At 37.1% G+C, this 13,915-nt stretch overlaps 1 protein-coding gene across 1 annotated transcript; it reads right to left on the reverse strand.

Moving 5' to 3' along the window:
* Positions 1 to 6,019: 6,019 nt before the first annotated feature.
* On the reverse strand, positions 6,020 to 13,225 carry kat7b (K(lysine) acetyltransferase 7b). Its single transcript, XM_053341167.1, has 14 exons — positions 13,055 to 13,225; positions 11,945 to 12,095; positions 11,595 to 11,843; positions 11,348 to 11,430; positions 10,669 to 10,752; positions 10,381 to 10,479; positions 10,131 to 10,241; positions 9,736 to 9,927; positions 9,412 to 9,501; positions 9,066 to 9,206; positions 8,850 to 8,943; positions 7,889 to 8,035; positions 7,593 to 7,699; positions 6,020 to 7,120 (listed from the first exon to the last, which is right to left on the reverse strand). The coding sequence occupies exons 1-14, from the start codon at positions 13,070 to 13,072 to the stop codon at positions 7,019 to 7,021; spliced, it is 1,668 nt and encodes a 555-aa protein (XP_053197142.1). The 5' UTR covers positions 13,073 to 13,225; the 3' UTR covers positions 6,020 to 7,018.
* Positions 13,226 to 13,915: the final 690 nt, after the last annotated feature.

The following is a 13,915-nucleotide window of genomic DNA, read 5'->3' on the forward strand; positions in this document are numbered from 1 at the left end:
ATGGGGTAACACAGACCCTTCACAGTGACTCTAAATGACTTCAAAGCCAAGACTCAGCTGCTTCTAACACAGAAATCTGAAGGTGAATCTGATTGCTGCTGTTTTTGTTTAAGGATGCTCCACTGAACCTCCGCCACCTGACATCACCTCTAAAAAGCGTGACCAGTGCCGCTGTGATAAGACATCCACACAACCTGCCGATGTCTGAGTGTGCAGGTGGGGGAATGCCTTTATCATCTATCAGTGATGACATCTGTTCTTTACAGTGTGTTTACACTGGAACCCACTCACTGTGCTGGTGGCATGAAATGCTGCCATCGAGCATGGCTGCATTTCATCAGCCATTCTCAAAGAGAAAGTCGACATGGCGTTGTTTTGGTGTTTGGTGGGGAGATACAAACCCACATATATACACAAAATACATGCTCTTCTTGGTTTATGACTGGTATAGCCAATCCCACCAGCCTGTCTCACGCTTCTGGATACATGGAGACAGAACCACTGCAGTACCAGCCTAAAGCACCCAGTCTAAGCATGCAAAGGCAGACAGTGGTATTTCATTCTCAGAGAGCCTTGAAGAGCCAAATTTATGCCTCTGTAGAGAAACCACACTAAAGTGCCACAGGGCACCAAACGGGAAAAACAACTTAGAGAACAAGAGAGTTAGGAGGCATTCAGGCTAACTGCAACAGTGAAAACTCCTAAGATAATTTATACTTTCATGTAGTAGTGTATGGTTATACCGCCTACCATTGTATGGATGGAGTCTTCATCATATAAGGTCTGATCTATTCTGGTGTGTCATACTTCAAACATGGAAAACTATTAGTGTCACTCTACTTAAGGTAATATGGGCAGTAGCTGTCTTAAGGCAGCACTATTTGATATGTGATTGTAATATACTGCATAAATAAATATAGATTTATTATCTAGATTAGCCTTTGTTCTGTGCTATAATGGCACTGTGAAGAAATGCTGTGGATGACAATATTTAGCAGAGTGATGGTATTATGATGCCACATTAAAGTCATTATATTGTAAATCAGTGTGTTCTGAGCATTTGTTGTTACACAAGTTTTTATTGATTCATGCAAAAAGCATTTTACAAAAACAAGGTTTCAACTGACATAATTTACTGCTGTTTGCAAGAACAAATATCCAGATTTCTTTGTGGTCTCAATAATGTTGTGTGCTGACAATTGACTTTGTCCATTCATACTTACAAAGTGAACACAAATGGTCCAAAAAAAATCATACGTGTCACATTGTCCCTTACCAAGACAATACTTGCACATTCTGTCCTCTCTGGATGTGGCAGAATCATGCAGACAAAAAAAGCCCATGTAATAATAAGAAAATTAATTAACAAATGCATCATGAGAACTTAAAAGTCTTCATGCAATGCCTCCAGTGAGGTGGTGGCAACATTTAAACGGTGAGACAGTAGCTGTTCAGGTTTTGGTACTGTGAATACATCTGTTGGTGAACACTGCCACCTGCTGGACAAGATACACATTGTATCCACTCGCATTAACACTCAACAAGATTACAGCAGATAAAACTGGAATCATACATCTGACTCACAAGATAGCAAGAACACTTATATTAATGGCCAGCTCCCTCTTATTTTGTTGTGCACCTTAGATCTTTGAGCTTACCTGTGTGGAATGATGTATATACAGAGTTTGACATTAGAAGGGTAGTTTCACATTCTCTGTTCAGCTTAAATCAGAGTTAACATGAGTACCTAAGGACATGATTTATGATATCACAAAAGATTGGAAGCCAATAATGGACAAATTTGCAGTTTGTAAAAGTGTGATGTTGAAACTTGAAGCTCCAGTGCACAAACACTGAGAATGGACTTCAGTGAAACATGACACATCTTGGTCTAGCATGAAAAATGCGTCATAGATTCTGGATTTTCCAATAAAGGAGAAGTACTAATAATATGATTTAAGTAATTGTATCTATTTCACTTTTTAATAAAGCCACGTCAGACACAAAGTCTTAAAACATGCCTGAAGGGGATCTTTAAGTGCCTAATAGCCTTTACAGCATATTACAATAAATTTACATAGCACAGTGGCTACCCTTTGTCACTTTTCTTCTGCTGCGCACTTGATTGACCAGCTCCAGTAAAGCCCACTTAGTTCAATGAATGGACTAATTTGTCAGTGTTAAGATGGATCCAGATTGTGTGGAGATAGCAGGTTTAAAAGTCGGCCTTAAAGCTGCTCTGTCAGGCTAAAGAGGTGATGATATCAGTCCGCTAGACTAAACTCACCACACTGGAGCATACTTGGGGTTTGACTCATCTGATAACACAGTATCTGTCAACAGGAGATTATAGCCCTCAGCTGTAACAATGAAGTAGCGCCACCCTGTGTCATTTATCTATACGTGTAACTTTTCTTAGGTGAGGTAAAAGATAATATGAAATTTAGATCATTTTAGACTAATTCATGTAACAGTTTTTTAAAGAAAAGCAGTGAGACTGATACACTGACAATATGGTGGTGCATAGCAAACACCATATGAAAGCATTTATTCACATGACTCACAAGAACAGACAAGATGATGTTTTTTATTACTTCAGACCACAAAGAAATTATACACAGATACTGTGTACTGTATCTGCCATGTACAATTTCCCCCGGGATGATGATCAGTGTAATACTGCATCTCAGTGGCAAATAATACCCAGTTGTATTGGTTCAGTCAGGCCTATAAAGGAACAATGTGTAAGATTTGAGGGGGATCTGATGGCAGAAATTGAATATAATAATTATGAGTATGTTTTCATTAGTGTATAATCCCCTGAAAGTAAGAATAGTTATGTTTTCATCACCTTACAATGAGCCTTTTATATCTACACAAGGAGATGTTGCATGGTCATGTTCTTACAATAGCCCAGGATAGACAAACCAAACACTGGCTCTAGAGAGGGCTTACTTGTTTTTTATGTTTTCTGTGAGTTTCACAGCCACCGTTGTTCTCCGTTGTGTAGGAGAACAATGTGTATGTCTGTCTGTGTGTGTGTGTGTGTGTGTGTGTGTGTGTGTGTGTGGAGTGGTATTCATATGGTTTCAACCTGCAACCTCAAAGTTAAATGCCACTAAATCTAACACACTGGATCAAGGTAAAAGGCTGTTGTTCATGAAAGATGTTTGGACACAAGTAATAACTCACGGAGATGAAGCAGATAAAGGGGGATTCCCTTGGAATTACTGGGTGAACCACTTGAAGCCTGCATTAAAACCTCCAGCATCTCAAAACAGAGCCACCTAGATCAGAACACAACCTGTTATACAATTGTATGAAAGCAGGGGACATGAGCTTGACTTTAGACTATATCCTAACCCAATAAAAACCATACGATACAATATAATACAACTCCTAATGTTGTTCATATGGGCACAATCTGCAATGTGAAATTAAGCACAGTTTTACTTTTTTACCATTCATGCTACATAAAGACATGAAATAAAATGATTCCTTAACTTGACTTAATTTCACTACATTTTAACAATTATATACTGTATCCCATGATGCAGCTGTATGAACAACATTAATACAAATCAAGGTAGCAAGGTTCTTGTCTTATCAGATTCAAACCTCTCCAGGTAATGCATGTTTATATTGTAACAAGACAAACTGTTAATAATTTAACAGGTTACACTTGAAGAATCTTGTATTTGAAGGTGAAATGGATGTTAACATCTGAGTCTCAGTACTGGCAATGAGTCACAAACAGCGATCGGTCCAAAATCCTGAAACAGTCTGCCCGACTGCTACCCTGCGTCACATGGAAATGCAGTGTTCTGTCATTACGGGAGCTCTTTGTGGTTTCACCATTTCATATGCAAATGTTGTGCCTCTGATTTCTTTTGATTCAGTACTCCACGTTAGCAGTAGGTTAGACTATGTGCACATGAGGGCTGTTCAGGTGTAATTGCCTTTCAGGCCTAATTGTCCCAGGCTTTTCTTGCTTTAAGAAGCACCTGTGCATGGATCAAAGCATTTGATGTGTCAGCTTTGTTTCAAGTGGGTGTCCTTACAGCGCACAGATTGTCAATTAATTGCCTCTCCAGAAATTTCTATGGCCAGAGTGTTGAAAAAAGAGCTCACCTTTCATTAAAACAGAGCATTTAAATGGCTAAGTAAGTAAAGATCATGAAAAGGCTTAATAACAGTGTAATTATCTCAGGAAATGGAAAATAAATGACCCTACTGACGTATCACATAATCAAAAAGTTACAAATATTGACATGATTCACCACAGTGTTCTAGTATATTTATAAGATGCAGCATGATTCATTCATATTTCATTACACTTGAAATGTCAACTGTCTACTTGAGTACTTTTTTCATCATTCTCTGCTTGACTTCTGATGATTACAAGTTCATACAACCTTCAGTACATCTGTATTTCATATTAAATCGTTATAAATCAGTGCACATCTCATGAAGTTCACTTGATCTTAGAGGTCACATCTGTGTTGTCCCACTAAATTAATTCAGGTCTACCGGTAGTTCACCAAGTCAAATGGCTAACCTATAAAGTACTACCTTCAAAGGAGAGGGTTTTATTTGCCGAGCATTGCTCAAAGACCCAATGCGCCTGCATGTCCTGCCTCCTTCCTCTGTGATATCAAAGAAGCATGTGCACATCACAAGGTCACAAATGATCAACAAGAGAATATTTTTAGACCAAAAGCAATTCAGATGTCTAATAAAAATGGAAATGAAAGCTGACCATCTCAAATGTAAATATTTAAGCTTTAACATGATTTAATGTCTGGTTTAAATTACAGTCTGTTCAACTGAAAGCAGAATCTTGGACTCAGCATATCTTTAACAAGAAATGACTACAAAACACTTCATCACTGAGGTGAAAAGTTGGAACAAATATTAATTATAATTGTAAATTTTTATGTGACTGAAATTTGACAGAATTCAAATTTGCTGGAGGCAAGTGCGTAATCATGTTTAGAGGGGAGGGGTCTGGCAGCATGGGGTATAGAGGTATAAATGCCGCCTGGATGCAGTTTGGAGCAGACACATTAATGCTGCATCCCATCTGCTTGACATTGTTTCAAACTTTTTTTCTAGCTTTTTCTGCTTGAAACTATTGTTTTTATTACAGAGATACAAACTGAAATATTTCTCTGTGACCTAGAAATGGATAATTGGAAGATTCAATTTGTGGTTGTTACTTTTTTTGCTTTGGTGCATCAGGGACTGTCTTCCAGTGTGGAAGAGGAGAGAGCATTATCCAGAGACTGGCAGGTGAGCATCAGAAATGAGAGAGAATACAGCTGTTTGTTTTATTGCAAAACATATTCTCAAATCTCCCTCTGTTTTATTAATGTGTCAACCTTAAATATCAACGAATTAGGGCATATGTGTAGGGATTATTTATACATTTAAAAAAACACATTCAATTGATGATCTTGATTTTACCACAACAAATCAAATGTGTAATGTGTCATTTTTCTGGCAGGATGAATCATTGGAGACAGATCTGAGCCGACCCATTGCCACTTTGATGAAAAGATCTAAAGCCCTTCGCTTCTACGGACTCATGGGGAAACGCTCAGGTGGCCTTTAACATCTTATTCACTTAAAAAACATAGCATACAACTATTGTTTTTTTGTTTGCTTGTGTTTATAATTCATTTTTTTCTCAGTATGTACCACTATATCTGTATCTGTGTTAATGAAAATGAATAGACTGGTGTGTGAATATACTGCTTTCTTCACTCATAGGAATAAAGACACCTTTTAAAGTAAATAGACGTAAGTAGCTTGATAAAAAATAAAAAATAAACTTTTCAATCTAAATCATTTCAGTTTCTTTTACAGCATATTCATCATCACATTTTAATCAACATCTGATTTCTTTCCATTTTCAGGAAACAAAGGAGAAATGTTTGTGGGCCTGATGGGAAGAAGTACTTCCAGTGGTGGTGAGCACAAATACCAAGAAACAATATTTATCATTTGAAAATATCAAGGCAGCTTTATTGATATTAAAAATATCCAATTGCTAATACACATTTAACAACTATGATTAAAAAGTACAAGGCGTACAAGGCAGACACAGTCCCATTTAAAATGTTGAGTTAAAATGTTTTCTGTTCATCAACAGAATCTTTAACCAGAATATTTCCACCTGCAACGACCACTGCAATCGATGTTTCAGAGAAACCACACAAGCAAGGTATGATTGTATCAGTATAAAAACCTGAGGTTGTTTTATTTTTATGTGCATTCTTACAGTGGTATTGTCAGTTTTTATATCTGCAGCAAATTGAAAAATATCTCAATTTATTGTTCCATTATTTGGCAGGTTTACCAGAAGAATGGGTCCAAATCCTGTATTGATGGAGCTACAAAAAGAAGCACACATTATATCATGATCTATACAATTTTACACCAACCAAAGAATACATGACCATAAATCATAGTCCTCAATACACTCTGCTTACAGTTTCAATTCATGCTGACAATTACTGTATTTATCCCCAAAAAAAAAGAAAAAAAAAGAAAAACTATTATCTTCAAAATACACATTTCTTGAACGAAATAAAAATAACAGCCTGCAAATGCTGCCAAATGTAGGTATGTCTTTTCTTTTTTTTTCTTTTGCATGAGCAAAGCGAAACATTCATGTTATCCACCACACTGGACCATGTATCATTTAACATTCAAAGCTTAGTAGATGTCAAATAAAAAAAGGACAAACAGATTCTCTACCGTTCTTCTTTTCTTTTTTTTGAGAATGTTTTAGTCAAGAATCACTTTGACGTAGAATGTATGGTGTTTAAAATATAAACGAAAGTAAAATATAAAAAGTTTTTTAAAAAATGGTTCCATGACACAAATAAGCAGGGTTAAAAAAAAATGAAAGAAATGTAGAACACTGATCTTTATTGACAGTTAGTAGGTCTAGGCTACTTGTGGCTGGTGAGGCTGGAGGTGAGTTCATTCAGTAGCCTGAGGATCTTAGTGCTTATGTCCCTTTGGGGGGGGTCCATTTCAGTGAGCTCGGGTCGATGGTTTTGTTGCTGTTGCCTCGCTTGATCTCCTTTGCTTTCCACTCATCAATCAGATCCTATGAGGAAGAGAAAAGTAACAAACCACACTGTCAAATGATGATGATTGATGCTGATGATTACATTTTAATGGAAGCTCAATTACTGTCATTTTTCAACAGGGAGAAAATGCATTGGTACTGAAAGCTATGGAAAACTAATTATTGCAGCATTATCTTAAACATACATTATTTGAAATTAATTATATTAACAAGAAATGTTAATATAATCATATTGAGAGATGCAAAATTACACTATTATTAGTATAATTATTATTACTATTATTTAAAAATCATTGAGGGCTGGGCATCATGTTTAGTATAATATAATAATAAAAGACACAAGGTAACACAAGGTAAAAGAAAATCAATTAAAATAAGTATATAAATAAAACATACACGATACAAAAAAAATCAATTAGACTTAGAGACTGTAGCACACTAAGCAGTGATTGAAATAGTAACTAAACAGGTCAATGGACAGACATCTTACCTGTCGCTTCAACACCAAGTGCTTTCCCTTCCAGTACTTGAGCATCTGTAGAGACTGCAGGGTGCTCACGATGTCCACTGGATTGACAGCAGTTTCCTGACTGATCTCTGTGCATCAAGTAAATATATTACAAATGTAAATATATTTGTCTACTTTGTTGAAATTGTTGAAGACCATTTTTTCAAGTGTTAAAGTGTCTTAAAAAAACATTTTGTATTTTATCTGAATGGTAATTTAAAAAAAAAAAAGAAAAGAAAAGTGGATAACTTGTATATGAATTCTGTGCCGTCACTCACCTTTGATGGAGATCTCTTTGCCTTGGAAGTTGCACATGTATCTGAGTAACACTTCTTTCCAGTAGCTGCGGTAGCTTATGAGGCCCAAGTCAGACAAAGGCCTCTCTGGTGAGCCCACCTTCTCCTCCACTTTGGACAGCAGATAGCCTTAACACAGCACAGGGGACAGTCAGCAGGGGTAGTTTAAAAGAACTATCAATATTTTTAAGAATCTTTGTTTTATTATCATTTGCAAATAGACCAAAATATTAATTCAATAATTTTGATTTATTCCATTTAAAAACAGATCAGTGTTTTAAATTAAAACCGATAATTTCATCAAGAATAGAACTGGAATGAAATGGCTCATGATCGTTTTATAATCAAATGCAATATCCCTGCATGAATACTACTTAATGAATCATGTATTTCAAATATTTTACATTTTGTTGACTAAACAACAAGTAATAACAATCTACTTTATTCACAGGGTAATTATGGCACTACAAAATGACTCCAAAATTAGGCTGAATTTGCATAACTGATGAATGAAAAAGGATGCTGAGTTTAAAGCAGCCAACTTTATATTCAGTGATTATGGAGCTACAATCATTTTCATTAAAAGGAACGATATTACAGAGGTCCAAACCATACCATCATTTTTATTTTCTATTAACTGCTCAAATATTAACAGGGTTTTTTCAGACTGGGCAAACAATCTGATTTTTTACCTTAGCCATCTTAGAACTGCTTATGATTCAACCGTATTTCAATAACAGTAACTTACATTTAAATCCTTCATAGTTGGGATTTTAATTGTTTTTTAAATTCATGTATTTTACCTGGTCTTTTTCTAGAGCAGGGAAATGTTATAGAATTATATGTTCTGATTAACTGATAAATCCTACTGTTAGAACAGACAACAGCAATTTTGCATAGCAACAAATTGACCAAATGAGAAAATGAGTGAATATATACATACTGAAGTCAATGAGCATCTTGCCAAAGCCCTGCCTCATGTACTGCGGCATCGTCAGAATACAGGAAACATTGTAGTTGAGGAAGGAATTCTTTTCCTTTAAATAATAAAAGAAAACATTATTTATTTCTGTATTAAGAGCAAAAAAATTTTTCTACAAAACAAGATCTGTATTTAGTGTATAAATACACCATGAATCTAAGTGTATTCTTTAATTACCTTTGAAAAGTATCCCACTAAATGGCAGCCGGTGTTGTCAGCCTCAGTCATGACATAAAAGAGGAAAGGCTCCACGTCATAGTACAGCGTTTTGTGGTCCAAGAAGAGCTTTGCAAGTAAACACAGGTTCTGGCAGTAGATCTGGGGATAACATGTCATCTTTACTCTATTTTGTGCATTATGTGATTTCCTTCAAATTCAGATGTCACTGTGATACTTGCTTTACAGATTTATAGGTAAACAACTGCCAAATAACTACATGAGCTAATGTTATAAAGACACAAAATAATATTAACTTGCTTTTTTTCTCCACTTTTTTTTAAATTAAAATTACAAGTCCCCCTACCTTGTTCTTTTTACCATCAACTTCAAACACAGAAATAGCCCCTTTTCTGTACACCTCATCTCCTGGGGGATGCTTCCACACACACTTGGCCTGAAAACACACACATATCCATGTTATTCCCAATATATAAAAACATAATTACACCACATTTCTTTAACATTACTCTTTCATTAGTACGTCTGTCAGGTATGAGACTTTTTCAAATAGTGGATATCTTAAAAGCTCAAAAAACAACAACAAATATACTATAGAAGAAACTGTAGTTAATAATTAACAGTATTTGGCATAACATTAGTGGTGTATCACAGGTTTTGAGACTCTCACCATGTGTCGCCTCAGGATGGTCTGGCTCTTCATATATTTCAGGCAGAATTCACAGACGTAGAGGCGACCAAGGCGGGCGTACTCTTCAGGATAGGGTGAGTGGTACCAGGTGTCCAACTCGTAGCGGCCAAACAGTATGGTTTTGATCATGTTACTGCCCTCAGTGATCTGACCCTGGATACGCAGCTTCTCCTAAAGGAGGAAAACATAATATCACAGCTGATCTTATCACCTCACAACCGACACCTAATGAGGTAACAAATGAGAAAAGAGCTCCACTGCTTATTATCTTTGTCATTATTTATAGTTGAGTTTAGTTTTAAAAGCATGATACTCCTATTCCATAAAGTGGTGTTTATAGCTCATTATCTTAAGGATGTGAAATAGCACATTACCAGGTCTTCAGATGCACGGGCCTGGGCTTTCCTGAAAAGCTCCAGGTCATAATCACTGGTGATGTTCTCGAGCAAAGGTTCTCTGGTGTTGCTGTGTGCCTGCCGATGCTCCTGTGGATCAGACAGAATGAGAAACAGGGATAAGACAACACTTCAGCTACGTAATGCAGAGCCACTTGTAATGGTGACACATGGAGAAAGAGTGTGCAGTGTCAGGTGAACAAGGGCCAGTGGAGTGCCAGTGATGTACCATATGCTTTTCTTTCTGCTCTTTCTGCAGTCCAGAGTTACGCCCCTTCCTAATCTCAGCCACCTGCTCTTTGTATCTGCTCTGTTTTGATGTTGGTGTCTGAAAAACAAAATGGAAATACATTGTTACATCTTACTGGCAATAAGATATTCATTATCAGCAGGTCTGTGGAGGTGGGCCACCAGACCCGGTGGAAACTTTGTACACAATTAATTCTGCATCCATAGATAACATCCATGCAATGTTATACCAATTAATGTGACATCAATCATTGCAAAAAGAGACTACCTGGTGTCGAGTTGCATGGCGCGAGTTGCTTTCTTCCTGCACCTTCATCTCCTCTTCTTGTTTCTCGCGGCTGATGGCTTTCACCTGAAAATAGAAGAATTATAAATGGATTATAATTTACAGTAAAAAAAAAAAAAAACTACAAAAACAACTCACTGGAATAAGTCAGAGAGAGATGAGATGTGATTCAAAATGACAACTATTTTTTTTCATATGTTGCAGGACCTCCTGCTACAATAAAGGTTCAATTTAAACAAAAAAAGTGTTGACAGAGACATTAAAATCAATATTGCTGTAATATGTGCAGTGTTAGTTGACCAGAAGTTTTACACTGTTGTGTCTGACAATTATATTAAATACTCAATGAAACCAATAAAACTGACTGATGTAACCTTAATGCAGACAGCTCAAAACATCATGTAAAATCTATGTAGATATGGCACATATTAGAAGGGTTTGCATCATGAAGGGAAAAATAAATCATGGAAGATGAAGGACAAATGTGTAGGGTAGCCAAGCGCAACAATAAAAATACATTACATACTATATAATGACTATACAATAAACAGTGTTGGCAATCCTCATGCAAGCCAATGGAAGTAGACAAGAAAGTGACGCACATCATCAGAACATCAACTAGTAGTTAAAAAAGATCTAAGATGTTTTTGAATACACTCACTTTGCACTCATCAGCAGAGAGATTGTGGTAAAGAGGACAACCTGATACAGCAAAATGACGTTCGTGTTTTCCTGTGAGGTGACCTGGGTAAATAAAGAGAAGCAAGTCATTTATGAATTAATACTGTCATATCTTATGGGAGAAGACGTCACTGAATATAGATCAAATTCCAAAACGTTCAAATAACCAATAAGGATGGCCCTTGATGAGCATATGTGTAAAATATGCAAAAGGTCAGTGATTTTACCGAGTGAATTACACCCAGGGGTGGGGCATTTCATGTTAAAGTTGTAGGTCTCATGGCAGCGACGGCGCTTGGGTCGATGGGAGAGGTCCTTATCTGAATCTCTGCTGGCTTGATCTTTGGCCTGGCTCTCATCATGAGAGGCATTGGGGCTAGAGATGTCCAGCTCAGACTCAGAGGAGGGGGCATTTCCTGTGGGTGTCAGTGGTGGAGATTCATCATGGTCCGCAGCTCGCTTCAAGTCAGGAGTATCTGAACCAAATGGAGACAAACCGCCACTCTGATTAAATACCTGAGACAATAAACACTGTCAATATTGTAAATAATATATTGTATTGAATGAATAGGCCAACCTTGTGAGCTTTGGCTAAGGCGAGTGGAGGCTCTGGTGAGGCGCTGCCTCTTGGACATGTTCCCATCACTCTCTGAACTGTTGGTCTGCTCTCTTTCAGCAGAAGAGTCAGAGTCTTCTGTCCCATCTGAACCACTCCCAGCCATATGTCTCTATCATGGAAACAAGCAAGTGCAATGAGAGGCATCCTTAATCATGGTACAAAAAGTTAACAGTTGATGTGCCCTTGCAAGTGGTGTCACTTTGATATGACAACAATAGGGGTGAGTCTTAAGCACAATCAATGAGGTTAGCTTACAAATAACTGGATTTTTAATTCATAATACCAGTAAACCAAAATCTGGTACACAGATACGATTGGGTAACAAACGCCGTTTAAGAGTTTACCCACTATTTTTATCCAGCCACCTCCTCTGTAATCATGCTTTAAGAGAAAGGCCACAGACAGCTGTTAGCTTGCTGCTCGCTGCGTTTTCAGCCTGATTAGGCTATACAGCTGAGACTACCGGCTTACCAAAAAAGCATATTTTACCAAAGTTAACCAGCATTTGGTACTTTTGCAAGAGTATTCAGTTAAATAACGTAATGGCTGCTAGTATTATATGGGGCTACACGACGAAGTAGCCAAGCTAGTGTTGTTAGCATTTAACGTTAGCTACGCTGCCCCTTTTTTAAGCGGCTAATCGTCTTAACCCAAACTACATTAGCAAATCTCACAGTTTAAGAGTTGTGCTTATTAATGATCATTCCAGCCTGTATTTATTCAAATATTCTTGACATAATACAAGTTGTGGTCTTATGGTGAGTTCGGCTCAAACATGATCCACAAAATACTGTTTTGTTTCAAGTATATGTCAGGTAAAGTTGTAGATTTGGTACAGGCGCTTCTTACTATCCACCAAAGCAAAATAAGACAACTAATACAATTGAAAACCAGTGAAATAATTAATTGCTGCACATATGCACTACTAATGCCGTGTTTTGGCGTGTTGAATTATTAGCAATGTGAATGTGCATGTAGGATCACGGTCATCACCCGGAGAATGAACACATCGGTGCTAACTTCGCCTAGCTAACCTTACCCTATCATGCGACCTACATTTGTTCCTACCTGTCGTCTACGAGGCATTTTCAGCTTGACGGGCCCCGATTCATGTGCGTTTGAAGAGACGAAGCGGGCAAAACTCAAACAAACTTTATATACAGTGACGAAAGAAAGCAATGTATTGATCTTGATCCAGGCAGAAGTTTGTATGTACACAGCTTTGCCTGGATCTATCGCGCCACATTCCCCAAACAGACAGTAGAGTGAATTGCATTTCCGGTGAGAAGTCGAGTGAGCCGTCAATACATCCTTAGCAACCATTATATCCATGGTAACCACTACGGCCATGGTAACCAATACGACGCTGAAGTTAGCTTCTTATTCGGTTTAGAAAAGTTATTGGAAATATAAATAACGATATTTAGCGGTGGATTCTCAGCTTTTCATTAATTACACTTAGAAAAAAAGTGTAAGACGTCGTAGCAAAAGCCTTAACGTTGCTTAAACCCACTTTCAGATTTGTGAAAACTTTATTTTGCTTATGGTTTTCACTGCTGCCCTCCTACAATGTTTCACAGTTTTTTTCCCATCCAGACCACATGAGACTTTTTTCTGTTTTCACACATAGAATAATAGTTTCACAAATCTAGAGCTGTTTTTTAATGACTGTCTTATTCTTATTTAGTCCAGGTCAAAATATAGAAGGTTTTTCAAAAGTGCAAGTGTGCAACATAGAATTAGCCCTAATTTACATTTACTGTATTTTTCCAATTTAATTATTATACAGTTTCATAAGTTTGAGTTTTCTTGGGGTTTTATATGACCTATTGATTAACTTAATTCAGCTTATTAGTTAGGCAATGTGAGCAGTAGGCAACCTTCTGCGGGGAGCTCAGAGAAACCCTGGTGCATTTTGGTCTTAATTAA

Source organism: Scomber japonicus, chromosome 20, assembly GCF_027409825.1.
Source record: "Scomber japonicus isolate fScoJap1 chromosome 20, fScoJap1.pri, whole genome shotgun sequence".
Taxonomy (NCBI): domain Eukaryota; kingdom Metazoa; phylum Chordata; class Actinopteri; order Scombriformes; family Scombridae; genus Scomber; species Scomber japonicus.

What these genes read in the sequence shown, in the direction of transcription:
- kat7b (XM_053341167.1), bottom strand. An exon ending in CCTTAGCCAAAGCTCACAAG is followed by an intron (nt 11,844 to 11,944) that starts GTTGGCCTATTC and finishes CATTTGGTTCAG; the next exon opens with ATACTCCTGACTTGAAGCGA. An exon ending in TAGTGGGATACTTTTCAAAG is followed by an intron (nt 8,944 to 9,065) that starts GTAATTAAAGAA and finishes TATTATTTAAAG; the next exon opens with GAAAAGAATTCCTTCCTCAA.